Below are 26,502 nucleotides of genomic sequence, written 5' to 3' on the forward strand. Positions count from 1 at the left end.
ATACCAACATTATAAAGGCCCAATTGTCAAAAGGTCATCTTCTGCACACAAATTCCCCAAAAAAAACTACATTAGAGTTTTAGGTTCATTTAATTGGAAGGAACACTCAACTGATCTCAAGTGTTACTGTAATTATTGATGATGATGTTGGAGAGGAACAAGTACTGGGTATTATCAGAAGAAGGTAAGGTACATGTTGGGTGCTAAATACCAACACGCAAGTGTACGTATCGCAAACAAGTAGTAAAGTAGACTCGTGAGAGTCGGATGTCGATCCCACAGGGAATACGCAAATTATTTAATCCTAAGTACCAAATCCTAACAATTGTGATTTTTATCCAGCCTACGCAGGGTTGTCAAATTAATTAACTAAATAAATTAAACTAATTAAGAAAGCAATTAAACACGAGAAAAATATCAATATAAAACGGATCTAGGATTTTATCTCCCCCCTATGCGATAATTTTTCACCCGATTAATCTCCTATCATGCAAGTTACGATTCCCGATTATTAACCCAAGACACGAAATTATTCATAACCAGCTGTCGCTGCGCTATAAACCTATTATTCATAAAAGATTCACTATATGTCTATGCAAACCTAGTATAAATAAAGCATTAAATAGCAAGTCTCGTAAACGGCTACCTAAGGTATTATCTGTATGTGTACGATAATACATGCAATTAACACACTCATCCGGTGAGAACTACTCGAAGGCTCTTCTATCTCTGTTCTAATTATTAAAACGATCTGTCAATCAATTCTAACAATAACTAATAGCAACATAAGTTAGCTACGCTCATGCACTAAATACGATCAAAATAGAAGAAATAATCGAAGAATTAAACTTGCATAAAAGTAGAAAAATAGGTTCGAATTACCACATAGGGTTCCAATAAAATCCTAGAATAAAAACTTAGCTACTCATGTTCTCTACGAAAAACATAATAAAAATACGAAAAATCATAAAAGCTAATAAAAGAGGAGAACTATGATGAAGAGTCGTCAAGTCTTCGTCTTCGTTCTTGTGCTCCTTGATTGCGTGTAGAAAGATGAAAAATAAAAACTAAAGATTAAAGATGAAAGGTAAAAAGATCATCCTAATTGTGTGCTTGTGGCCTTTAAATAGGGTGCAAAAATATAATAGGGCGGGTTTCCTTGTGTAATTAAACTTCCTTCACTGCGCCCCTACGTCAATCCGGACGGCCGTGCGAGAACACGCTTTAAAATCCGGACGGCCGTCCGGTCCTTGATTCTCCAGAATTCTGATTTTGTCAATTTTGGCCCACTTTTTCTCCGAATTTGCAGTTTTCACCCCAAAAGTTGCCAATTCTTCAATTTGCACCTAAAATACAAATAATAACCATATTAAGCACCAATTATCGTAAAAACACATCAAAAGCTCCAATTAAAAGGTACAATTAAGTGTATAAATATACACTTAACAGTACACCTTTAATTTGTTTTACTATTTTTATTTAACATTAACAGCAAAATTAATACTTAATTGGTTTTTTTTTTTTATTTTTCCAGTTCATTATCTTGCTTCTTCTGTCTAATTGCAATTTATAATTGTTTAATTACCTTATTAGATAGAGAGGCTCATCACTCCGAAATAAGCTTACTGGATGATCAAAGATAGGGAGAGAAGGTGCTCATCATGCCCATGTGTACGAGGAGGGAAACAAAGTGTAAGAGTGTTACACTTTATTCTTCTCTGTCTGAAATCTGAATCTTCATCTTCGAAATCTCACTGTTATGCTTTTTATTTCTTTTTTTTTTTTTTTTAAGAGAACGACACCCGATGAGGGTGGGGGGTTAGGCTTGACCCCCTACCTGTTTATAAAACAATATTTAAGAAGTACATAATGAGTTTTGCTCAAATTGCTACTGCCCAACATATGGCTAATAATAGCAGTTGACAAACAAAAGACAATAGCTAACTAACAAAACGTTAAGAATACGGGCAAACACAGGTGGCCCAAATAATAAAAGGGACGGGTAGGGAATGATCATAGAAGGTCGTGGAAGACCAAGGTAGACCGTTCGCCTCACCACAACAGCCGAGGCCACTTACACTTTCGCCAAAAATGGGCGAAACTGGTATAACGGCTGCGAAATGTGTGGCACCATTCGGCAAACAGTCTAGTCTCGATAGACCCAAACAATCCATAATAACCCCAACCCTTCCTAACATGTAAAGTTTACGAAAATTCCTAAATTGCCAATAATATAAAAAAGTGGAATGCATGGCACCTATGTGCGAGAATGTCGTCGAAAGGATGGATATCCAAGCTGGTCCATCCGAATCATCTGCTGAATAGGTCGGGGAAGCTCCGCTGTTGTGAAGGTACGAGCCAACTCGGTCTGACACCCCAAGTTAGCTAATGCATCAGCTACTGTATTGCCCTCCCGGTAGATATGTGTAATCCTGTACTCCAAAGTAGAAAGAGAGTTCCGGATCGCCGTGAGAGAACTCTGAAGACTCCAATGACCTTGGTCCGTGTGCGAAAGAAGTCGAACAGCGACTTCTGCGTCAAGCTCGATCCAAACTCTAGTGAATTGCCTCTGAATAACAAATCGCAGCCCCGAGGCAAGGGCAGCAAGCTCGGCTGCAATACTGCTCGGGGCAGAGATCCTCTCGTGAAATGCAAGTATGGCCTCAGCGTCCGAACCTCTGATAATCCCGCCAATAGCTGCAATCTGGGTGGATGCTCTACGGGCTCCGTCTGTGTTTAGCTTCACCCAACCCGGATCCGGTGGAAGCCAAACAACTCGATGAGGTGTGAGAGTTGGTGTTCTGACTCGGTAATATAGGCCAAGAGACTCAGCCACGTGGGGAATGCCAGTCCAGCTGTCCGCCGAAAGTAATCCGGATGGCTTGTCTCCTCCCCTCGAGGTTGACGTTCGCCTTGGGTCTCGGTTGTCTCGATAGTCCCGACCATGATTGTCCCGTCTCTCTCCTCCGCCTTTAGTCGGGCTCCACTTCTCTTTTCGCAACGGCTCTCTCGGTTGATACTCGGTTAAAGACTCGGCGGCGGCAATAGCTTCATCGACGGATTTGATGTCTCGTCGGTGGAGTTCTTGCTTGGCCCAGCCTTGTAACCCATCGGTGAAGTGGAAAAGAAGGTCCTCCTCGGAAAGGTTGGGAATTTGAAGGGTGAGGGTGGTGAACTCCGTCACGTACTCGCGGATTGAACTTCGTTGCTTGAGTTCCCTCAACCTCCTTCGAGCCTCATAAACGACGTTCTCCGGGTAGAAGTGTCGCTTGAGTTCCCTCTTGAACTCCTCCCAAGTATCGATTCGGCAAATGCCTTTCTCGATATCGGCGTGCTTCCTACGCCACCACAACATTGCCGTATCGGAAAGGTAAAGGGAAGAAGTTCTTACCTTAGTCGTCTCGTCGACTAGACCGATACCCTCGAAGTATTGTTCCATCCTCCATAGGAAGTTCTCGACTTCCTTGGCGTCCCTTACGCCGTTGAATCCCGTTGGCTTCGGGCAGTCCACCCTTGGACTCGAAGTAGCGCCAACGCTACCGTTAGCGGCGGCCTTTTTGCACAAGACCAAGTCGTCGCGCATCCCCTCGATGCTCTCTTGGAGGGATTGGATGATGGCCTCCAATCGATCCAACCGTTCCTCCCGCAACGTCTCGTTGTCCTTAAACAAGTCGAGTTGCTCGGCGACGTGATGTTGCCTGCCGGTTGTTATGCTTTTTATTTCACTAACTAGGATGAAATGTACAAACTTGTCTCACAATTTTACAATAACATAGACCTATATATATTTACTTTCCGGTGCAAAAAATCACAATGTTGTTACCTGTTAAAATTTGATTATATTATTTTGTATTACTCATTGGGAAGTATTATTGACTGCTCTTTTCTCTACAGTTCGTTTGTAACCGTCCCATTAGGAGTTAGGACTATTGCATAATTAGTGTGTCAATTGGTTGTGATATTTTTTTAGTTGTGATATCTCTACAGTCAAAACATGGGATTATTTCTATTGCATAATTGCTATGAAAAATATCCGGATTTTTTGGGTTTCGATATTTTGGTTCAGCTCATAACTTTAAAATGGATGCTTAGTTTATTAGCATTGTACTCTATAGATAGTAGCTCATACATAATAAGTTATCATATATATTGGTTTTTAAATAGTTCTTCCAACTTGTTTTAATATTATATGATTGATGAATTAAACAGGTCTATAGATAGTAGCTGAAACAAAATCAAGCTCATAGAGGGCCCACACCATAGCCAAAGAGGACAGCGCCACAGGCAGAGGCCCGAATATCCACATCATCATAGGGAAAGCAACGCAGAGCACTCTGTTCCCCACCACCGCCATTGTGAAACCTCTCTCCACCACTGCCTCCGTGTAACCAGCCGCCGGCGTGAACTCTCCGATAGCGTTGATCAAGAAATTCGCATCCACCAGAAACCCCACGGCCATGGAGCTGCACAAGAAGCTCGCAACCAGAAATATGGAGGCCGAACCGTATTTGAGGACCATGATCCGTCCCGATTGAGATCCGAACAATTCGGTTGTTGTGAGGATGTGGTTTGCGTTGAAGGCGTTGTTGGTTAGGGCGGCCAGAGAGATGGTGACTAGGATTGTGACGGTGCCCGTCAGAATTGTAAACATTAGTGTGTTCCTCAAGCTCTGCACCGCTAACATGCCCTTCTTGTCATCTCCCTGCAATTATTATGTACATACATACCATAAATTAGTTTATAAGTTATACATATGATGTATATGTAATAGTACTGTATAATGTATACACACACGTGCCTGATTGAGTTGTCGTAGCCAAGCTCTCCTCTTCAACATGTTGATGCCGATGGAGGTGACGGAGGGTTTGTGGCGGAGATTGTGCCATAGATAAGCATGGTATCCTATTGTGAAGAAGAGGCTCAACGGCACTAATACGCTGTCTAGGTATACTATGGCTCCCCCCATACTTTTTTTTTTTGCCTTTCTTTCTGATTAATTAGTTTAGTTAGCAGCATTGAAATAAATGTTTCAATCGTTTATTCATATTGTTTCAAGAAATGGGATATGGGACTAGACTAGATTTCCACCCAATTTTTTTGTAGTGGGAGCTTCTTTTTTTTTTAAAGATGGGGGCTTGCTTTTCTTGGGTGGGTGGGTGGGTGTTCGACGTGTAACCACTTTCCATTTATTTGAACAATATTCTTTAAATATTGGTTAGGGACGTGAATTGAATAGACAATATTGCGATGTACAAGTACAACCATATGTGATTTCTATTAAAACAATACAATCGATTCCTTTTCGGAATGAGAACTAGCTGCAATATTATTGCGTGCAAGTTATTGTAAGCGCTCAGGCCCATTCTATTCTTTATGGGCCCTAAAATACTAATATATATATATATATATATATATAAAAGAAAAAAAGAAAAAACAGGAAAAAAAGATAAGGGAAATAATTTTCTCATACATTGAGGTTCAGGGTAGTCTAGTGGAATCGACATCTAATCCTGCATCGAGTAGCACGTGGCAAACATGCAAACAACCCCATGAAACAGTCCAAAATAAGCCAGTGGGCCCCACCACCTCATCAGAACCTAACCGAATCAAATAAACACGTGGCTATATACTCACCGTCCATTTTTGGAAACCAACGTCACAAACAAAATCTGAACCCTTGCTTCTTCAAGACTAGAAATAGGAGAGAAGATGCTATCTCCCAACGAAATACCCGCAGGTTTATTACCTTTGCTTGCTTATTAAGAGTTGGTAATTAGTAATTAGTAATTAGTAATTACAGTGAGAGTTGATCTATATACATAGATCCATTTGATATGGAAGTAGTTAATTTCAGTCCAAAATCATTAATTTATAAATAGTAATCCTAATTAGATCCTTCTTCGCTGTGTGACAAGTAAGCGTTATGAACACGTCTTTTCTTATCAATTAAAAATCAAACTTGAGTTAAATAAATCTTTTCGTTTTACAATTTTACCAGCTGTTGACTCTTCTATTTGTTCACCTGCTTGACTTTCTCTACCTCTGGCTCCTTTAATTTGTTTTTGTAGAATTACTGAGGGGATTTTCATAAATTGATCGATCAGCAATACTCAGGATCTGGGCTTTCATCAATTTCGGGTGGGTTAAATAAAGAGCTGATTTTTATAAGTTTAAGTTTGATTTGGTTGATTCAGTTTGTTGATCTGATCGAAGGAGAATTGAGTCACAGTGAAGAAAGATGAGGGAGAAGTTTGGAATTTGGGCTTGTGTCTGGTTTGTACTGGTTGTGTCTTGTTTGGGAAGATTCGTAGTGGAGAAGAATAGTTTGAAGGTGACGTCACCGGACTCACTGAAAGATGTTTATGAATGTGCAATTGGGAATTTTGGTGTACCTGACTATGGAGGATCAATGGCTGGGTCTGTGTTCTACCCTAAATCGAATGAAAAGGCATGCAAGAATTTCCAGGATTTTGATATTGCCTTGAAGACTAAGCCTGGAGGCCTTCCAATCTTCCTTCTTGCTGACAGAGGGGGTAATTTTTCATTATTTGCTTAACTTCTATTGGGTGGTCGCCATACGATGTTCCGTTGTGTTAATTTTGGTTATCTGGTTCTGCTAATTCATTTTGATTGCTCAGTGCATGTGTGTTAACTGAAATACTAAATTGATTTGGGATTAGATGTTTACTTACTCTACTTATTATGCCATGTATTAGTACTTCAAATCGGCGCGAGTGCGATAACTTTGGAGTTGAATTATACATTGATTAAACCATTTTTTACTAAACAATTCTCCAATTAAATACAAATTCAGATTAATATGGTATGTTGTTTCTCTTATCCTTCTTTGTGATTGATGTATGCATTTTAACATCTTTGAGTGTTTATTAGCGACTTATATATGTTGCAAGAGTTTGATTTCGTTTGGGAACTGCATGACCATGTGCAAGCACACTTGTCTTAATTCTTGATCAGTTATTATCATTTGTCGCTTAAAATATGCTCGCATATTTATTCCTTTGTCACCGTTTGGCAACTTATCTTCATCATGTACTGGCAGAATGCTTTTTTACATTAAAGGCGTGGAATGCTCAGAATGCTGGAGCAGCAGCTATTCTTGTGGCAGATGACAGGGTTGAGCCTCTTATCACCATGGACACCCCCGAAGAAGAAGATGCACGTGCCGATTATCTGCAGAACATTACTATTCCATCAGCACTCATCAGCAAAGATCTCGGTGACAAAATAAAGAAAGAATTATCCAAAGGAGAAATGGTCAACATAAACCTTGACTGGAGGGAGGCTCTTCCACATCCTGACGAGCGAGTCGAGTACGAGTTCTGGACAAACAGTAATGATGAGTGTGGTCCCAAGTGTGTGAGTCAGTTAGATTTTGTTAAAAGTTTCAAGGGAGCTGCTCAGATTCTTGAACAGAAAGGGTACACTCAGTTCAGTCCGCATTATATAACATGGTATTGCCCTGAGGCTTTTATATTGAGTAAACAGTGCAAGTCACAGTGCATCAACCATGGGAGGTATTGTGCACCGGATCCTGAGCAAGATTTCAGCAGAGGATATGATGGGAAGGATGTTGTGGTGCAAAATCTACGTCAAGCTTGCTTCTTTAAGGTCGCTAATGAAAGCGGAAAACCATGGCAGTGGTGGGACTATGTTACCGATTTCTCAATTCGCTGTCCAATGAAAGAGAAGAAGTATACCAAAGAGTGTGCAGATGAAGTAATTAAGTCACTTGGTAGGTCATATTCTTTCGCTGAATTTATTTATTTTAAAGTCAGTTCCGTTAGTTACTAATGCTTATTTGCAGGAGTTGATATTAAGAAAATCGATGAATGCATTGGAGACACCGAGGCAGATGTTGAAAACCCGATTCTAAAAGCAGAACAGGAAGCACAGGTTTGGCTGTTTTAAAAATTTTGTACTAAATATTTTTTTTTTTGGCATTTATAATTTCAGTAAGATGCTCTTGGATACGTAAGAGGTATTAACTGGTGGCACAACAATTTATTCTCAGATAGGAAAGGGCTCACGAGGAGATGTTACTATCTTGCCAACTCTCGTTGTGAACAACAGACAATATAGAGGTAAGAAAGTTTGTAGGAAGCACCTGCCATGCAAAAAGAAAAGGGTTTTCATGTAAGTGTTTTTCAGGTAAGCTGGATAAGGGAGCAGTTTTGAAGGCCATTTGTTCAGGTTTTGAGGAGACTACAGAACCCACCATTTGTTTAACTACAGGTCATTGTTCTAACTCTTTGTTTACTTGATAGTTTTTCATCAAATTAAGAGTGATAGTTTAGATCATTCCCTATGCCTTGGTTATTCACCCAAGTGCTAAAATTGTTTTTTTTTCTTTTTTTTTTTTGGGGAGGCAGATATGGAAACAAACGAGTGTATGAATAACAATGGTGGATGCTGGCAGGATAAGGCTTCTAATATTACTGCTTGCAGGGTACCCCTATTTTCTTTAGTTTCATTTAGATCCTTTGGCTGCTAAATTCGATCTGATCATGGATGATAATTTGTCACAGGACACCTTTAGGGGTAGGGTTTGTGAGTGCCCTATTGTGCAGGGCGTCAAATTCAATGGTGATGGTTATACTCATTGTGAAGGTAAATTTGGTGCTTCCTTCGTTAACCATTCAAATACTGGAACATGCGTTTTCATATATTTTTTGTTTGATCTTCTAGAAGTTATGTTTTAACCATAATTAGCATGAGAACTTAGTCATGCGCGTGAGAAAGAAACTGAAAAACGAAAACCTTGTTTCATTTGCTCCTATTACTGACATTTATCATCGTATTTCTCCTGTTTGGCCTTGGAAGCTTCTGGAGCATTGAGATGTGAAATAAACAATGGAGGCTGTTGGAAGGGAACACAGGGTGGAAGGACATATTCTGCTTGCATTGTGAGTTTGCTCACTCCTTAAATCAACTGCAGTGCTTCTTCTTTTTTTTTTTTGGGCAATAAAGTAGTATTATTGTCGAGGTGCTTAATTTTAGCTGTTTGATGAATATCAAATATATATATCAGGATGACCATACAAAAGGTTGCAAGTGTCCAGCTGGGTTCAAGGGTGACGGAACTAATAGTTGTGAAGGTAACATGATTATATTCAAGCACTTTGTTTTGCGTTTTTTGAATTCCCTTGCTGTAATAATGTGGCTGACTTGGTTCTTTAATTTTGATTATCTTTAGATATCGATGAATGCAAGGAGAAAACGGCTTGTCAGTGTTCAGATTGCAAATGTAAGAACACATGGGGAAGTTACGAATGCAGCTGTGGCGGCAACTCACTGTACATACATGAACACGATACATGTATCAGTAAGTATATAATAAACAAGTTCTTAATTAGTTTATTTGCTGACATAATATCACATTCTTTAAATCCTCTATTTGTTTCGAAAACATATTCCATATGAACTTTCTTCGATATCTTGTTGAATGTCTATATTTTGAGGGCTCAATCAATATATAGATATTTATACGAATGGAATGATTACATAACACTTTTACTAGATTTTATTTTCTTGTAATTCTTTTTGTGGCATATGCAGGTAAAGACTCGAATACAGAATATAGCTGGAGCTTTGTGTGGGTTGTGATTCTCGGTTTGGCTGTGTCAGGGGTTGCAGGTTACGCTCTGTACAAGTATAGAATCAGGGTAAGCCTCTGATTTTCTTTTTTCATATGGGATCTTCAACATAAACCGCATGTTTTAAAAATTCATTTTTATTATTGTATACTATTTTCTGAAAATGAATATTTGATGCAGAGATATATGGACTCGGAGATCAGGGCTATCATGGCACAGTACATGCCATTGGACAATCAAGGAGAGGTACCCGATCACATGTCTCATGGGCGTGTTTGAAGATACGAAAAACGAGGGATATGTTATGTGTTAACTATAGGCATCACCTGCAGCATTTTATTTAGTTAGTTGAGTGATGTTTGCCTACAAAAAACTTGAAAAGTTGTTTCTACAGGGTAATTATGTCAATTTATGTACATTTGGAGTTCGGCTTCTCTTTATAAACTCCCGTTATTTTGGGAAATTTTCCATGGATGATATTTTTTTATCCATTAGTGCGGTTTTATCATTCGTTTGATTATTTCGAGATTGTTATGAATTGATTGTGGTTATACTTCAGATCATCAAGCTTAGAGTTACACACAATTGTGTACACACTGGAAATGAAGAAGATGAAGACATGGACTCGACACGCTTTTTTCCCTGAAATTTTCCAATCATTTTTTATGATTCATTTAACTCACAAATGTGTAGTATAGATGGTTTTTATCCATCAGCATTCAAGAAATTGTTCTTTTAAAAATACTAGTAATTGTACCCGTTCGATGCACGGGACAAATTGCATTTGGTTAATTTTCTCAAATCATCTCTTTTAATAATATGTCCAATAACATATAAAATGAAATAATTGTTATACATAAAATTTGAAAACTTTGGTATAAATTAATGAAACACATAATTTAACAAAATCAAATTACCTATAAGCCATGATGGAAAAATATGTAAACTAATTGGCACACAGTCAATAGGATGAAGAAGAAGATAAGAAACAAAATCTAAACTCGGGTTACCAAAAGAAGAAGTCTTAGGTAGGGAAGAAATAAAATTCAAATGTTGCAGATATTCTGTAAAACGATGTCACAAAATCCGCTAGGGATGAAAATCAGATTTATTTACCCTTTTCTGTAAAAATCGAAAATCAGATTATTATAAATAATATCTAGGAGAATTTGATGAAAATCGATAATAATATTTAAAATAATATTTAGGAGATAAAAAAATCAAAAAATAATATTTAGGAGATAAAAATCTGATAAAAATCGAAAATAAAATTTAAAATAATAGTTAGGAGATAAAAATTTGATAAAAAATCGAAAATAATATTTGAAATAATGTTAATAAGATAAAAGTTGATAAAATATGAAAATAATAATTAGAATAATATTTAGGAGATAAAATATGATTAAAATCATTCCATAATAACTCCAATTCCACATTCATACCACTCCTCGGTATTATATTGAACCATATAGGTTTCCTTGATTGCTTCAAGCGTATATTGACCAAACTGATGAATTGTATTATAAAGATGTTTATGTATGTTTCTACATAAATAATCTTTAGCGCATATAAGATCCTTTCCAATTAATAGTTTGATTAAGTTAGGTGTCTCAGAAAAAAGTTGAAAATTATATTTAAAATTATAGTTAGGAGATATAAATTTGATAAAATTAAAAAAAATATGATTTATAATAATATTTAGGAGATAAAAATTTGATAAAAATAAAAAATAATATTTAGGAGACAAAAATCTGATAAAAATAAAAAATAATATTTAAAATAATATTTAGGGGATGCAAATATGATAAAATTCGAAAATAATATTTAAAATAATATTAAGGAGATAAAAATTGAAAAAAAATTACAAATATGACATTAGGGTTTCTTAGGGTTGCCCTAGCGTTTCTTTCTTTTATATATAAGATATTCACTATTTTTTGTAATGGATCAAAATCACAGAAAATCGTATACTATATAGCATAGGATTTTCACTAAAAAATAGTTGAAATGTCATATTTTCTTTCAAAAATTTTGACCACTCAAATATACTGTATATAAGATGTTTACCTACAAATAGTCAGGAATTAGTTCACTAAAACTTCTTTCAGTAATATTTGAACAATCCATCAAAATCACAAAAATCGAATTTATATATAACACAAGTTTTTTGCTAAAAAATGTTGATATATTCAAATTACTTTTTTTTTTATATATAATTTTTCAACACTCAGATATATAGTATAGAAGTTGTTTATACATTAACCACGAAGAAATAATTCATCTAAAGATGATTTCAATATTTTTTCTTAGTTGAGCAAAATCACAAAATCTGTACACTATAGCTTACATTTTTTGTCTTCAAAAAGTAGCTGAAATATCCTATATTTTCAATTTTATTTAACACTAAATATAGTATAAAATTGCATCACTTAATATATGTGGATGTAATCAATTTATTAATTGATGTTTGCCAAACACAGACATTTCAATCGGTTCCAAGCAATTAATTTATTTCAAAATGAAGACAAAAAGCTGTTATAAAGCTGTATATAACAAACAAAAGCAACCATATTGATTACTACATATAAGAAGCAGCAAGAGAAATGAAAGCTGACTTTCAATTGTGCGTGACACAAGAAATAATAAAACTTAAAAGAGGAGGGGGTGTAAATTTATTATGAAACCCTAACAGCAGCAAAATAAATCCTAATTGATCGCAAATCATTATGACTAGAACAAAAGATCATCACAAATCTTAGCTATAATTCATTTCTTCATAACTCTCTCATCCTTGTACACCTGAAAACGAGATCACGTTTTTCACCAAATAATACACAACATCGTGTACTGCCAACTCGGGGATTAGTTTGCTGGCTCTGCTTCCTGATTGGATGCTCCTGACTGCCCTCCATCTTTAATGATCCTGTAAAGATAGAATGCAACTACTCCCCCACTGCATAAAGACATGCGTTAACTTCAAATGCAACTATTTATTATACATAAGAAATAATGTTGAATTCAAACTAATATTTCAGAGGAATTGGGACCTGATGAAGGTTGTGAAGATATTGGCAGTAAATGGTCGCTGCGAAAAGAAAACAAAAAAATTAGACTGTTAGATTTATGAAGATGCAGGCATGCCAGAAGTGAGGTAGAACACAGATCCTTACCATGCGCAGCTCTCGAACAAACAAGATGGTTGCAATTGCTGCATTTTGCCGAACAAAAGCAAAAAAGAAGTAAGGTAATTTCCCAATATCAAAAGTAGAATTTGAAGACATAACTAAAAGAGTCTACTCATTCTACTTCCGCTGGCAATGTCAAATAAAACATTAGAAGTATATTGCTTACAAATTATATTTGCTTACGACTATAACACTGTTGAGAACTGAACATAGCTATATATTGACGAGTTGAAGACACAACAAACTTTTGTCATGGTATTAAGTCATAGAAATACAGTAACACAACACCTGTCTGTCCTTTGAGGAGCAAGGGAGCTGGCTCCCCCTTTTTCCACGCTCTCAAACTTGATATACTCAAAGCCAAGAGAGTACCACCAAGTATAGTGCCAAATCTGATAGCAGGAATGCTTCCAGTGAGCATAAACGAGAGAAAACCTCCAACAGACAGAAGAGCACCTGAGGAAACATAAAATATTCGGGTATAACATCTCAAATAAAACTTAATTACCACAAATAGCAACTTTACGCAAGGAATAATGCACTGATATCCATACCATAAGGTATTCCAACATAAAAGTCTCGCACTTTGGATACATCTTTGAACTCATCAGTTGAGGAAGCAAAGGTTTCAACAATATCCTTCACTGGTTCAGGGGAATTTTCTGCAGCTGTGGCCAAGTATTCTTTACTCTCTTCAGCAATTTCCTTTGCAATCACAGCCAGATCGTGCCTTGACTTCTCTGCTTGAATTTGCAATTTCTCAGAAGTTTCTTTTAAAACGACAATAGCCTTTTCAGAATACAACTCATAAGCTTCCTTTGATATGCTCTGCATTTTCAAGGCTTGTTCTTTAAAAGAAGCGAGTGTCTGCTGCCAAGCCTCTTGTGATTCTTGAGCGCCCTCTTTCAGATCCTCTTTTTCCTTATTTATATCAATATCTGAAGCCTTCTGAAAAGAATATCACAGCAATTTATCATTACATAACTTAAAAGCTATAAGAAAAATATCCAAAACTTCAGAATATCTACTTTCATGCAATAAAAACTTAGCTACATTTCTAACTCCAATGAGCGGTGTTGTGAATAACATATAATTAAGCAACAAAAACAAATACTTGAAGTGGAATTGATTTCAGAAACTTTACAATCACAAAGCCCACTAATTTATCGGTTGTGGAGAAGCTAATAAAAAAGATGATTAAAGACTCTCACTCTGTAGCTTTGAGGCTTTATTACAACAACCAACAGACGTGCCATTAGCGGACAGCTTCATAACCTCGATTTGCCAAAAAGCTCAAATCTTATCTTTTACAGTTTGAAATGATATTGTATCCACAATTTCGTTAATCTTTCATCTGTGGCATTATATTTTCATTATCATTATACATTTTCATATCTTTGTCAATCTAAATAGTGAAGGTAATATTTCAGCTACACAGTTTAGACCAAACGAAGGCTAAAATATGCCTAACTCAAACTCCTCTTTCTTCATACAATGCACAAAAATAAATCTAACCGAAAAGAAAGGAAATTAAGCAAAGTGGCCTCACCGATTCCTCATGAGAGGCGGCAAAAGAGGAAACAGAGAGCTTCCGCACAGTTCTCAGCGGCAAATTAAGGCCGAGAAATGGCGGAATCGCAGCCTTGAAATGGATTTTAGTTCCAAGCCCTAGAGAAGCAGGCGGCGCGTGACACATCGCCATTGAAGGGGAAGCTCTGACCAAGGCAGGACTAGGGTTTCTCAAAGTGATTGACTCAAATCCGATGCTCATTTCGGCAATAGAAGTGCGTATATAGATAGGTATAGGTGAGAATGGTTGAGTGGTGAGATTTGAATGAAGTAGCAGAGAGGCTGAGGAACACAAAGACGGAGTCAGTCCGTACAGTGAGAGGGAGGGAGGTCGGGGGTAAATAAAGTGCGCCGTGAAATTCGATGTGCAAGTTAGCAAACAACCATTCTTAAATGAAATGAAATACAAAAAAAACAAAACAAAGAAAAAGGTAATTGACACGTGAGCCAAAAATAAGAGATGGTGGCCCCACTGAATCTGTTTGGTGGTTTTGGGTTACATTCGGACTCTTCTTGGTCCAAATGAATCTTTACCTCCAAATAGGTAAATTTTTTTTTTTTTTTCTTAAACTTGATATAAAAGCATTTAAAAATAAAAAATAAAAAATAAGGAAGAGGTAGGAGCGATGGTAAAAAGTAAGAAATATGAATGGTGACAAGTGACAAGTGACAAGGCAAGCAAGGGACAAATGCAAAACCCCAGCAAGGAAGATGATGCAATATTCCTTCCTTTAAGAATATATATACTCAAAATCAAAATATAATAAATAAACATTGATCATTGTTTGTTTAGTGAATTGGGCCTCAAATGACATACATACGACTTTTGAGTTTGGGCTTCATATCTTATTGATGATTAGAAGATGGGCTTATAACATAGGCCCATATCTGCTTAATCCAATTGCATCACCAAACCTCTAATTTTGATGGGATAATAATATAATCAAAACACCAGTCTATTTATTCACGCCACTCAACTCCTATTTATTTTAACACAAATTTATTGGTAACTAAAACCCAATTAAATTAATTATGTCTGAGAGGACGAAAATGATGTACTATTTTGTCTAAAGTCAACTCTCAGTGGCAAGAGGCCATGGGTTGAGACAAGTAGCATGCATAATAATTATATTTTTTATTTGGAAGAAATGCTATATATATATATGCTAATTCTGTTTATCAATTTATGATTTTATTTTTTATTTTCATTCGGTCTGATAATTAATTAATGCACGAAAAACAGGTATCAAGGACGTGGGAGTAATAAATAACTCTCAAGGAAATGAGCTTTTCTATCTACTGCTAATAATAAATAATAAACATAGAGAGCAGAGCAAAAATTGCAGGTGGGTGGGTAGTTGAATTTGACCCGTTATTCACTTGGGAGGTTCGATAATTACAAACATAACCCTTCCGTTTTACTCTTTACAACTAAGATCTTTCCTCTACTCACCATTATCCTGCACGTGCTCCTTTTATTTAATTTGCATCCCTCTTTTTCTTTTTCTTTTTTTTTTTTCATTATATTATCTCATTATTAATAAGGAGATCCTACATATATGCAATGCCTCCACTGAAATTTAATTAATTATTCCGTTTTTTTCTTTTCATCATTTTTATTGAGTGAGGTGTGGTGAGACTGAGAAGTGAAGTAGTGCCACGTAATATAGGGGCCTGCCTAGGGTTCCACTTTGACCAAAGCAAATATATATTAAAATAACAAAAGTAAAAGCAGAAAAAATGGGCTCAAAGTCCAAATTGAAGCAAAGTTGTAATAAAGACGCCACACCACACCACAGACAACCCCTCTATTTTCGCGGTTGCATACCCTAATATATAATCATCATACTGTATTTGTATTCTCTTTGTATACCAACGGAGTATTTTAATTAATTAATTAATTGTTCTTTAACAAAAGCGCAGACAAAATTATTAGCAAGTATATAATTCAAAAACAGTCGTGAATGATACATCACAGAGAGAGTAGAAGAGTATATATACAGTAGAGGAGTGTGTATATATGAATATGATTACAGATTTGAAGAATTTAATTCCTCATCACACAAAAGCAAAAAGTTTCTTTCTTTCTTACATCCTCTTCTCTTCTGTTTCTCTCTCTCTTCTCTCTCTCTCTCTCATGAGTATTGAAGGCACTCTTGCAACCGCACTGACAACACTTTAATTACCCCCCATCATCGGTGCTGCTTCTCCTAAATTTATATATCCGATTCTTCTTTCTTTTTTTATCTCTGTTTTCCCTTCCACTTTCCTCGGCGCTCTTTCCCATGTTTCTTGATTCTTCAACCACAAGCCAAAGTATTTTTTAATCTTTTTTCCCGTCTGTTGTTTCGCATTCCGACAACATTTCCGGCGATACTAAGCAACCGAGCTTCGCCCCTGCTGCACATGTGTTTTTGAAGCTCTGCTTTTCTATTTATCCTCTCTTCATTACCACTTTCGTTTTATCCATGCAGAATAAACTTTAATTCAGACCAACTTTTTTTTTTTTACGACTGAAAAATGTTGGTGCTTGTAAACACAGCCGCTGCTCTGCTACTGTTTCCGTTACTTGTGTTTGTTCAATCTCTGGACCCGGCCTTCAACGACGACGTTTTGGGGCTCATAGTCTTCAAAGCTGGCCTAACCGACCCACAATCAAGGCTCACCTCTTGGAACGAAGAAGACGACTCCGCCTGCAACTGGGTCGGAGTCAAATGTGACCCGACTTCCAATCGGGTCTCCGAGCTTATTCTTGATGGCTTCTCTTTATCCGGCCATCTCGGAAGAAGCTTAATTAGACTCCAGTCCCTCAAAGTTTTGCAATTGTCAAGAAACAATTTTTCAGGCACAATAAACCCCATTCTCACACAAATCCCTAATTTGGAAACCATTGATCTCAGTCAAAACAGTTTATCAGGGTCCATACCCGAAGAGATTTTCCAACAATGTGGGTCCTTGAAGGAAATTTCACTGGCCAAGAACAACCTCACCGGCTTAATCCCACAATCCCTGACTTCCTGCACAAATTTGAAGAGGCTCAACTTTTCATCGAATCTTCTTTCAGGTCAGCTCTTTTCTGGGTTGTGGTCTTTGAGTTCGCTTCGGTTGTTAGATTTGTCTGATAATCTATTCGAGGGTGAGATTCCAATAGGGATAGATAGTTTGTCTGTCTTGAAAGCTGTTAGCTTTAGTAAGAATAAATTTGTGGGTTGGTTGCCTGAGAATATTGGAAACTGTTTACTGCTGAAATCTGTTGATTTTGGTGGAAATTATTTCTCCGGTGGGCTTCCTATTTCGATGAGAAAACTCGGGTTCTGCAGATATCTTGATGTGAGTGGGAATTTATTAGCAGGGGATTTTCCTGATTGGATTGGAGATATGAGAAGCTTGGAGTTCTTGGATATTTCAAGTAATAATTTTTCCGGTCAGATGCCGATTACTGTGGGTAATCTCCAATCCTTAAAAGAAGTAAATTTGTCCAACAATCGTTTCACGGGTAACTTGCCCGAATCTTTTGGGGATTGTGTGAATATTAAGGTTCTTGATGTTGGCCAGAATTTGCTTTCTGGTAATATGCCTTCATGGATTTTCAAGCTATCTTTGGAGAGAGTTTCTCTCTCTGGTAACAGATACAGTGGAAGCATGGTCATTCCTTCTTGGATGCAATCATATCAAATCTTACGAGTCCTAGATTTATCATCCAATGCTTTAACCGGCGAAATCCCATCAGCTATTGGGAATTTCAGTCAATTGCAGGCGTTGAATATATCTCGAAACTCCTTAGTTGGTTCGATTCCTGCGAGTATTGGTCAACTTAACACAACTTTAGTTCTTGATATGAGCTACAATCAGCTGCATGGGAGCATTCCAGTAGAAATCGGGAACTGCTCTTCTCTAACCTCGTTGTAAGTCTCTATCACATTGTGTGTTGATGTAATGTACTATGTTTCTTTTTTTTTAGATTGTGTCTGAAATTGTCCCTGTTTCTTGTCTAGGGTTTTGTCTCGGAACAATCTCACGGGACCCATCTCCGTTTCGATCGCCACTCTATCGAACCTCGAACTACTCGACTTGTCGTTCAACAACTTCTCAGGCAGCCTACCGAAAGAACTGACGAATCTCTCCCACCTCGTAACATTCAATGTCTCGTTTAACAATCTCGAAGGTGAACTTCCTGTCGGAGGTTTCTTCAACACAATCACTCCCTCCTCGGTCACAGGCAACCCATCCCTTTGTGGGTCCATAGTCAACCACTCCTGTCCAGCTGTCCACCCCAAGCCCCTTGTCCTAAACCCTAACTCCTCTGTCTCGAACCACACCCCTCTGTCACAGAATCTCCGTCACAAGCGGATTGTACTTAGCATATCCTCCCTTGTAGCCATCGCTGCTGCTATATTCATAGCTCTCGGTGTGGTCATTGTCTCGATTCTCAATGTAAAAGCCCGTACATCTATGGCCCGGTCAGCCAATGCATTGACATTTTCGGGTACGGGCGACGATTACAGCCCGTCGAATGAAACGGAAGCTAATAGTTATGGGAAGCTGGTTATGTTCTCGGGCGACGTGGATTTTGAAAGCGGGGCCCACGCACTGCTCAACAAGAACTGCGAGTTGGGGCGGGGTGGGTTCGGGTCGGTTTACAAAACGGATCTTCGATGCGGGCGGGCCGTGGCCATCAAGAAGCTCAACACCACGAGCTTGGTGAAATCACGAGACGATTTCGAGAGGGAGGTTAAGAGACTCGGGAAGATTAAACACGAGAATCTCGTCCAGCTGGAGGGATATTATTGGACCCCGTCCCTGCAGCTGCTCATCAACGAGTACATCTCCGGTGGAAGCTTGCACAAGCATCTGCACGAAGTAGAATATTCCGGAAGCTTGCTGACGTGGCGGCAGAGATTCAAGATAATCGTGTGTACGGCTAAAGGTCTGGCCCACCTGCACAGACTTAATTTAATTCACTATAACATTAAGTCGAGTAATGTAATGATAGAAGTATCCGGAGAGGCAAAGGTGGGCGATTTTGGACTGGCGAAGCTATTGCCAGCATTGGATCGTTATATACTGAGCAGCAAAGTGCAGAGTGCACTTGGTTATATGGCTCCTGAATTCGCATGCCAAACTGTGAAAATTACCGAAAAGTGCGATGTTTATGGATTTGGGGTTTTGATTCTCGAGGTTATAACGGGGAAAAGGCCTGTGGAGTATATGGAAGATGATGTGGTCGTGCTTTGCGATATGGTGAGAGAAGCATTAGATGAAGGGAGGGTAGAAGAGTGCATTGATAAGAAGCTTAATGGTGGTTATTCAATGGAGGAGGCTATTCCGGTCATTAAGCTAGGGTTGATTTGTGCTTCTCAGGTGCCTTCGAATCGACCGGATATGGAAGAAGTGATAAGGATTCTGGAGTTGATTCAGTGTCCCAGTGAGAGTCAAGAAGAATTGGAGTAATTTTTTACGGTATCGAAAAGAATTTTTTAAGTTCAAAAAAAATGTGTTGGTATTTTGCGATCAATCGGGTGAAGAGGAATCCGTTTTTTTTTTTTTTGTTTGATAGATGAAGAAAATAGATCCATGTATGTATTTGCTATGATATTTGAAGATGGTTTTGTTTATTAGTAGCTTTTTTGTCTTTCTTTTCGAGTAAATTTTGCTTCTGAGGAGTAATATTTATGATTAATCTTGATCCATTTCAGCTTTTTCGTGTACAAGAACGATGCACTAATATACGATGAATCGAGAGTTGTGCTGATGTACAAGAGGCAAACAATGAATAATAAAGGACAAAACAATGTTCTGCTCGAGAATGTTAATATAATCTATTGCAACTAATTACATGTGACGCTCATAATTAGGTCTATGACTACTGTTATTTGATCAAGATTAGACATAATTCTGACAAGATTATGAAATTAGTTGATTATGGGACCATGTTCCAAATAACAAATAGTTTGTTGAGGCTGTGGAATGATTAAAACTTAGATGGCAAGAGAACATCATAAGGCAGAGAGGGTTTTTGTCTTCAGACACACAAACATAAATCATAGTAATCTTAAAAGTTTGAGAAGGAGCCTGTGTCACATGTTGTAAAGTTTGTAAAAGCAGGAACCAAGTTCATTGTAAATTAAGGGAAAAAGAAAAGAAGAAAAGGGCATTCTCGGAATTTAGGTAAAATATTTGAAATTGTTCCAAGAATTATCTTTTGCACTTTTATGGGACAGAATGATTGAAAGAAGCATGCATGAAGCAACAACCACCACTTTAATGATTTAAATAGGTTGAGCATTATCTTTAACCAAAGTGGTGAGTTAATGCTCAATTGGTGTTTAATCATTCTCTTTAGTATTATAGATTAAAGTGAAGCATGCACTGGGGTCCCATCCATGTATTGGGCACAAAACCTCATTATCTGAATCATTCCAATCATCAAGGTAAAAAAAAAAAATAGTAAAAATATATTATAGGAACAAATCTGAAAAATCAATAGTTTATGATGTCAAAATATTCCCCTATCCAAAACCCATTGAAAAGGAAAGTAATAAACTGTATGCTTTCTAGTTTTTACAGCTATCACACCACCCAAGTGTAACAATCCCTTACAAAAAGAAGGAAGCTTCTTTCTTTAATACCAAAATGAAACAACCCTATATCAACAAGCAGTGTTTACAATTAATCATAACAAAAAAAAAAGATTGATAATTTACCGATAGCTTTCCGGCATTTGCTATTCGCCTTTTCTCCCTCTTGATCGATCGTGTGTGTGTTGTGTCCTCCTTTGGAGGCAAAGTAGTTTTTCGTTACCTCTGAACATGTATTCCTAATCCTCCCAATCATCTTCCCATCCGTCTTTCTTAGAAGGCCTAACTGTGGGGCCCTCGGCAGAAACAGTTCTAACTTGATTCACTATAGGTGATTTTACCGAATTGTCCTCATCCCAGTCATCATCGTCATCCCAATCATGATCCCAACCTTCTGTCGCATCCACATTCGCAGCCGAAGCAGATTCTGGCAAGCCCATCTCGAGTTCTTGATATGGAATTCCATCTTGTTGGTTTCTCTTCTTCAATTTGCAACAAGCCCATGTCCCTCCAAATAGTAGTGCTATAAGAAAGGAGGTGTATACGATATAGATTGGGGTCACTTGCTTAGAGTAGTAGGAGAGCTGTTCGATAAGGTTGTCTACAGAAACGGGATGGACCAATTGAAGCACGCATTTGTATTTTCCAGAGTCCACTATTAGTTTGGTGCTCTTGCCCACATTTGAGGATACATCGATCTGCAAAGTACAAAAGCACGAATATATAAAACATGTACACTGAACTAGGTAATGTGGGAATTCTCAATATTGCAGCGAATGAGAAGTTTGGGAGATTTAGGGAGGAGACATAAAAATCACAATCAAATGATATTTTAGATGTCTGCTTCTAACACTAATCTAGGAGCAGTTCCAAAAACCAAATGGCAAAAGCTAACATGCAGTGCTCTTAATATGCTTCATCTTATCTTGTTAATACCACACTTTTTTATGGAATGTGCAATTTTATAGGAGGAAATGTAAGTCAATTCTAGGAATGAAGCACCAAAGTTACCTCTACATGCTGATGTTTCGTTTTCTCTTTATTATTAAGTCCTTGGATTTTAAAGATAACAACTAAAAATAAGGTTGTGATCAATTATAAGGTCTAAAATGGTTGTAGGCTATCATCCATGATTCAACAGTTTAAACTGTAATAATTATTTGAAATGGATATGCCTAGTTATAAATCTCAATCTAATAAAATTTATAGAAAAAATTCCAACCCTCTTGCTTTCATCACATCTACAAAGGACATGCGTTATACAATGAATATAATGCACATAGGTGGATTGTAAAGAACCATACCCTATTGCTTTCGTGTTTGGGTACCTCAAAAGCCGGCATACCATTCTTCAAATAATTGGGTAAACTGAGAGTAACTTTCAAAGTAATTTCTCCTTCATTTTGCACCACAACAAACATGTTTTTGGAACCTGTCAAAATAAATTGGCTGAAGTTATTTCATTGCTGGGAATCACATGTCAAATAAAGTAAAGTATTAATCCAATAGATCATCATTATACTGCCCCAATTTTTAGGAACATAAATGCAACGAGTACAAAGATTCATACTCCTTTCAGGATAGAGGACAGCTAACTACACATTTCGAGTTTTTTTAATCTTGGGGAACGATACGCTTCGTAATTCAAGACTCGGTATATACAATTATACCAATGATAGCACAGGTACAGAAACTCATCAATACACCAACAACACATGTTAAACATCTGAGCACTAAACTATGGTCACATTCTTGAAATGTAGTGAAATAAATGAGATGTTCCAGAAAAGTATTTAAACGGAAGTAGTACCATCTTTTGAGGCTTCAATGCAGGCAAACATCTGTTGGTCCCTGCAGGTAATCTGGGATCCCTTGCAGCTGCCATTGTTGCCCAACTTCGACGTAGTTTCATTAGACGCCTTCCCACTTTTTCCATCAACTGTAGTATCATTCTTCACTCCAGCGGGCGGGCTAGGAGCATCAGAACTTTCACTGCCATTATCGGTTTTGTTCGAGTTGTTTGAGTCAGTTGGCGGAGTCTTAGTACTGTTCGTCTGGTCTCCTATCGGAGATTCTTTCGGCTTCTCTCCTTCAGAATCCCCTGCATTTATCGGATTTGTTTTCGTTTCGTTAGCCGGGCTTCCAGTTGGTGAAACCTAATACGAATTCAGTTTCAATGAAAATATTCGCTTCAATTAGAAATAATAACCTATAGAGAACATAAAATAGGCACATAAATTTACCTTTGGAGTCCTTGTAGCATTGTTGGATTCACCGTCGATCAATTTCCGGAGACGAAAAACTGAAGAAGAAGCATTGCAAGTGTTTGAAACAAAAACGAAGATGAAAATAAAGGCAATAACCACTTTCTTATCCATTCCACTAAAATTCAGCGTCTGCCAAAATCAAAACTTTAGCTTGTTTCGATCATTTCTGTCGAAACGAAGCTAAAAAAACCCGTATCTCCAGCGGAATTTTGGAAATCTTGTCTCTGTTTCACTATTAACTGAAAGCTTAGATTACAAGCAGAATAATTCGAAAACTAAGGCTGAATTAGGGCAAAAATATTAACAAATTGAAATAAATTTAGGGTTCATGAATTGTGTAGGTTGGATCTAAGCAAAGGAGATTTCATTACAAGAAGCAACAATTGGTCACACAGTTGACCCACCTGCAACTTATTTCTCAATCAACTCTCAAAGCTGATTGATGCGTGTAAAACTAACTGTAAGCTCTCCATTAATGGGCCTTTCTAATTAAATGGATATACTATCAGTAATAAGCCCACTAAGTTATGGGCTTCAACAAGAATGAAGCTTTCAATATTGTTGAGGAACAAACACAATTCCAATCAATCAAGAAAGCATAAAGCTAGTGTGTACAGTCATGCATAATTAAAATTTAAAATATTCACTAATCTTTTCCTAAACTTGGGACATTATGATTAAGTAAGACCATATGTTGTTACTCTAGATAAAGAATATAATCTCAATGTAATAATAATGTTCCACTAATTAATTAATTGCATCATTCATTTGTTTAATCACATGAGTGGCAAATATAGTAATTACATAAAATTCAGATTGGTAGATAAGATCAATATAAAAGCAAATGGGTAAGAATAATTAATACTATCTTGCATGCAGTCGAAATTTGAAAATCAAAATTTGAAAGAAAAATTTAATAAAGGCAACGAACTACATAATATTGAACGACACATCCTTCTGATACGATTTATTATTTAATTATTAGTTAGTTATTATTTTATTATTAATTAATTATCATAGTATATTTATTTTAGATATAGCCGTATGTTAGTTTAGGGTTAGGATGATTAGGAGGGTTATTAAGTATTTTATTAGGATTGGTAATTATCTTTCCTAGTTAGATTAGGATTCTAGGGTTTTATTCTCTTTAAATAGTCGTATTGTGCTAGGGTTTTATAATGCAGAGAAATAATAAAGAAGAATAAATCTTACGCTTTCGTAAAGAAATCTTATGATACTCGAGAGATCGCATCAATTGGTATCAGAGCGAAGTTGCGATTAACACCAACGCTTCGTTAGCAAGGCAGCGATTACATCAAAGCTACGCTGGAGCAAAGTTGAGATCACATCAAAACTTTGTGAAAATCATGATGTCAGAAACAAGACGGCAAAACTTTGTGAAAATCATGATGTCAGAAACAAGACGGTTGGAGCGATTGGAAAAATCCGTAGAGAAATTACGGATTAATTTTCAGAAATTGCTCGAACAAAGTCAAGGACGACGTCAACGCCATCACAAAAGCCGAAGGGACCGCTGCCGAAGGGACCGCTGTCCGTCACCGCCACGGCCATCACCACCACCGCCGCTGCCGAGCCTATCGTCGGAGGGAGAGGAAGAGGAAGACGATGACTTTTTCGAAGTGCCCCAAATTTTTGTGAGTTCGCCCAAAGAAGAAGAATCGAATTCCACTGAGATAAAGTGGGACGAAGAGCCGAAAGAAGAAGAATCGGAGTCAATTGAGATAAAGTGGGACGAAGACGAGAAATTAACCAGAGAGGAGAGCGAAGAGCTACTATGGATATTCGGAGATTTCCATGGTGTTCAAAAGAAAGGAGATCACGAAGAACCGATGGTCAGTTTGGAGGAGACAAAATCTGAAAAGACGATCAAAAAAGTTTATCTATCGGGAAAAAAATTGAGTATTTTCGCAAAAGTAGCCTTTGGAATTTCTTGGGGTCAGCAAGAACCATGTGTTAAAGAGCTTGATCGTTCATTGTGTTTTTCGGGTTCAGTCGGAAAGAAAGTCGATGAAGTCAAACATAGATGGAAACGCAAGACGAACCTTGAGGACAAGATTCATATCAAGCGGGGTGGAATGTTGGAATATATTATTTAATTTATTATTTAATTATTGGTTTAGTTAATATTTAATTATTAATTAATTAGAATAGTATAATTAGATATAGATATTGCCGTGAGTTAGGGTTAGGAGAATTATTAAGTATTTTATTAGTTTAGGTAATTATCTTTTCTAATTAGATTAGGATTCTAGGGTTTTCTTATATTTAAATAGTCGTCTTGTGCTAGGGTTTTGGTATGAAGAGAAATAATAAACAAGAGTTTTCTTACGGTTTAGTAAAGAAATCTTATGATACTCGAGAGATCGCATCAATTGGTATCAGAGCGAAGTTGCGATTAACACCAACGCTTCGTTAGCAAGGCAGAGATTATATCAAAGCTAAGCTGGAGCAAAGTTGAGATCACATCAAAACTTTGTGAAAATCATGATGTCCGAAACAAGACGGTTAGAGCGATTGGAGAAATCCGTAGAGAGATTACGGATCGATTTTCAGAAATTACTCGAACAAAGTCACGGACGACGTCAACGCCAACACAAAGGCCGAAGGGACCGCCGCCCATCACCGCCAACGCCACCGCTACCATCACCACCGCCGTTGCCGAGCCTGTCGCCGGAGGGAGAGGAAGAGGACGACGATGATTTTTTCGAAGAGCCACGATTTTTTGAGAGTTCGCCGAAAGAAGAATTACCGGATTCGGGAGAAGTTATTTGGGATGAAGACGAGAAATTAACCAATAAGGAGATTGAAGAATCACTCGTCTTAAGTGAGATAATTTGGAACGGGCACGAGGAGTTAAGTAGCGAGGAGGACAAAGAATTAAAAAATATAGTGGAAGGATGCCACGACTTCCCGGAGAAAGGAAACGAAGAAGTGCTTGTGATTGTGAGTGAGCCAGATTCTATAAAGACGGTCAAAGAAAAAGTTACGGTGAATGTAAGGAAGACGAAACTTGAAAAGACAATTGAGACGAAGGTTGATTTATCGGGTAAGAGATTGAAAAATTTCGTTCGGGCAGATGGACTCATGTTTGGAAAAGAGCTCGATTTTTCGTCATGTTTTTCGGATTCAATCGGAAAGCAATTCGATGGCGTCAAGCATAGGTGGAAACACAAAAAAAAAGAGACGATTATTGGGCAGAACCTTGAGGACAAGGTTCATTTCAAGAGGGGTGGTTTGATACGATTTATTATTTAATTATTAGTTAGTT

General features: G+C 37.4%; 5 protein-coding genes across 7 annotated transcripts; 2 read left to right on the top strand and 3 right to left on the bottom strand.

Annotated features, from left to right (window-relative positions):
* Nucleotides 1-4,126: 4,126 nt before the first annotated feature.
* On the bottom strand, nucleotides 4,127-5,088 carry LOC105953203 (transmembrane protein, putative (Protein of unknown function, DUF599)). Its single transcript, XM_012976839.2, has 2 exons — nucleotides 4,799-5,088; nucleotides 4,127-4,702 (listed from the first exon to the last, which is right to left on the bottom strand). The coding sequence occupies exons 1-2, from the start codon at nucleotides 4,964-4,966 to the stop codon at nucleotides 4,202-4,204; spliced, it is 669 nt and encodes a 222-aa protein (XP_012832293.1). The 5' UTR covers nucleotides 4,967-5,088; the 3' UTR covers nucleotides 4,127-4,201.
* Nucleotides 5,089-5,714: 626 nt separating this feature from the next.
* Nucleotides 5,715-10,084, top strand: LOC105953194 (vacuolar-sorting receptor 1). Of its 2 annotated transcripts, XM_088824963.1 has the most exons (13): nucleotides 5,715-5,914; nucleotides 6,069-6,533; nucleotides 7,061-7,753; nucleotides 7,826-7,914; nucleotides 8,033-8,102; nucleotides 8,170-8,253; nucleotides 8,391-8,467; nucleotides 8,547-8,628; nucleotides 8,842-8,924; nucleotides 9,050-9,116; nucleotides 9,215-9,343; nucleotides 9,577-9,683; nucleotides 9,795-10,084. In XM_088824963.1, the coding sequence occupies exons 2-13, from the start codon at nucleotides 6,239-6,241 to the stop codon at nucleotides 9,891-9,893; spliced, it is 1,875 nt and encodes a 624-aa protein (XP_088681089.1). In that variant the 5' UTR covers nucleotides 5,715-5,914; nucleotides 6,069-6,238; the 3' UTR covers nucleotides 9,894-10,084. The 2 variants fall into 2 exon arrangements, with proteins under 2 accessions (XP_088681089.1, XP_012832282.1); XM_012976828.2 differs by lacking the exon at nucleotides 5,715-5,914 and having other exon boundaries at nucleotides 5,932-6,533.
* A 2,080-nt stretch (nucleotides 10,085-12,164) lies between these two features.
* Nucleotides 12,165-15,069, bottom strand: LOC105953202 (Transmembrane proteins 14C). Of its 2 annotated transcripts, none has more exons than XM_012976838.2 (6): nucleotides 14,349-15,069; nucleotides 13,354-13,747; nucleotides 13,088-13,255; nucleotides 12,785-12,822; nucleotides 12,662-12,699; nucleotides 12,165-12,567 (listed from the first exon to the last, which is right to left on the bottom strand). In XM_012976838.2, exons 1-6 carry the CDS (start codon nucleotides 14,568-14,570, stop codon nucleotides 12,477-12,479), a joined length of 951 nt encoding a protein of 316 aa, XP_012832292.1. In that variant the 5' UTR covers nucleotides 14,571-15,069; the 3' UTR covers nucleotides 12,165-12,476. The 2 variants fall into 2 exon arrangements, with proteins under 2 accessions (XP_012832292.1, XP_088679811.1); XM_088823685.1 differs by having other exon boundaries at nucleotides 13,354-13,744; nucleotides 14,349-14,783.
* A 1,166-nt stretch (nucleotides 15,070-16,235) lies between these two features.
* LOC105953190 (Leucine-rich receptor-like protein kinase family protein) lies at nucleotides 16,236-20,016 on the top strand. Its single transcript, XM_012976824.2, has 2 exons — nucleotides 16,236-18,273; nucleotides 18,364-20,016. Exons 1-2 carry the CDS (start codon nucleotides 16,889-16,891, stop codon nucleotides 19,817-19,819), a joined length of 2,841 nt encoding a protein of 946 aa, XP_012832278.2. The 5' UTR covers nucleotides 16,236-16,888; the 3' UTR covers nucleotides 19,820-20,016.
* A 784-nt stretch (nucleotides 20,017-20,800) lies between these two features.
* Nucleotides 20,801-23,675, bottom strand: LOC105953188 (uncharacterized). Its single transcript, XM_012976822.2, has 4 exons — nucleotides 23,190-23,675; nucleotides 22,757-23,102; nucleotides 22,251-22,378; nucleotides 20,801-21,644 (listed from the first exon to the last, which is right to left on the bottom strand). The coding sequence occupies exons 1-4, from the start codon at nucleotides 23,322-23,324 to the stop codon at nucleotides 21,186-21,188; spliced, it is 1,068 nt and encodes a 355-aa protein (XP_012832276.2). The 5' UTR covers nucleotides 23,325-23,675; the 3' UTR covers nucleotides 20,801-21,185.
* Nucleotides 23,676-26,502: the final 2,827 nt, after the last annotated feature.

The sequence above is a fragment of the Erythranthe guttata genome, chromosome 10 (assembly GCF_056151865.1).
Source record: "Erythranthe guttata isolate IM_541 chromosome 10, IM_541, whole genome shotgun sequence".
In the NCBI taxonomy this organism is placed as follows: Eukaryota; Viridiplantae; Streptophyta; class Magnoliopsida; order Lamiales; family Phrymaceae; genus Erythranthe; species Erythranthe guttata.

Bases quoted from the DNA above. Each gene is read 5' to 3' on its own strand.
- LOC105953203 (XM_012976839.2), bottom strand. From the start codon at position 4,966: ATGGGGGGAGCCATAGTATACCTAGACAGCGTATTAGTGCCGTTGAGC. The intron at 4,703-4,798 runs GCACGTGTGTGT...TAATAATTGCAG, and splicing joins GGCTACGACAACTCAATCAG to GGAGATGACAAGAAGGGCAT.
- LOC105953194 (XM_088824963.1), top strand. From the start codon at position 6,239: ATGAGGGAGAAGTTTGGAATTTGGGCTTGTGTCTGGTTTGTACTGGTT. The intron at 8,925-9,049 runs GTGAGTTTGCTC...TATATATATCAG, and splicing joins GGACATATTCTGCTTGCATT to GATGACCATACAAAAGGTTG. The intron at 9,117-9,214 runs GTAACATGATTA...GATTATCTTTAG, and splicing joins CGGAACTAATAGTTGTGAAG to ATATCGATGAATGCAAGGAG.
- LOC105953202 (XM_012976838.2), bottom strand. From the start codon at position 14,570: ATGAGCATCGGATTTGAGTCAATCACTTTGAGAAACCCTAGTCCTGCC. The intron at 12,823-13,087 runs GTGTTGTGTTAC...GGCAAAATGCAG, and splicing joins GCTCCTCAAAGGACAGACAG to CAATTGCAACCATCTTGTTT. The intron at 12,568-12,661 runs GTCCCAATTCCT...GTCTTTATGCAG, and splicing joins ATCTTCACAACCTTCATCAG to TGGGGGAGTAGTTGCATTCT.
- LOC105953190 (XM_012976824.2), top strand. From the start codon at position 16,889: ATGTTGGTGCTTGTAAACACAGCCGCTGCTCTGCTACTGTTTCCGTTA. The intron at 18,274-18,363 runs GTAAGTCTCTAT...TTTCTTGTCTAG, and splicing joins TGCTCTTCTCTAACCTCGTT to GGTTTTGTCTCGGAACAATC.
- LOC105953188 (XM_012976822.2), bottom strand. From the start codon at position 23,324: ATGGATAAGAAAGTGGTTATTGCCTTTATTTTCATCTTCGTTTTTGTT. The intron at 23,103-23,189 runs GTAAATTTATGT...AATTCGTATTAG, and splicing joins ATGCTACAAGGACTCCAAAG to GTTTCACCAACTGGAAGCCC. The intron at 21,645-22,250 runs GTATGGTTCTTT...TGTACTTTGCAG, and splicing joins CCAAACACGAAAGCAATAGG to ATCGATGTATCCTCAAATGT.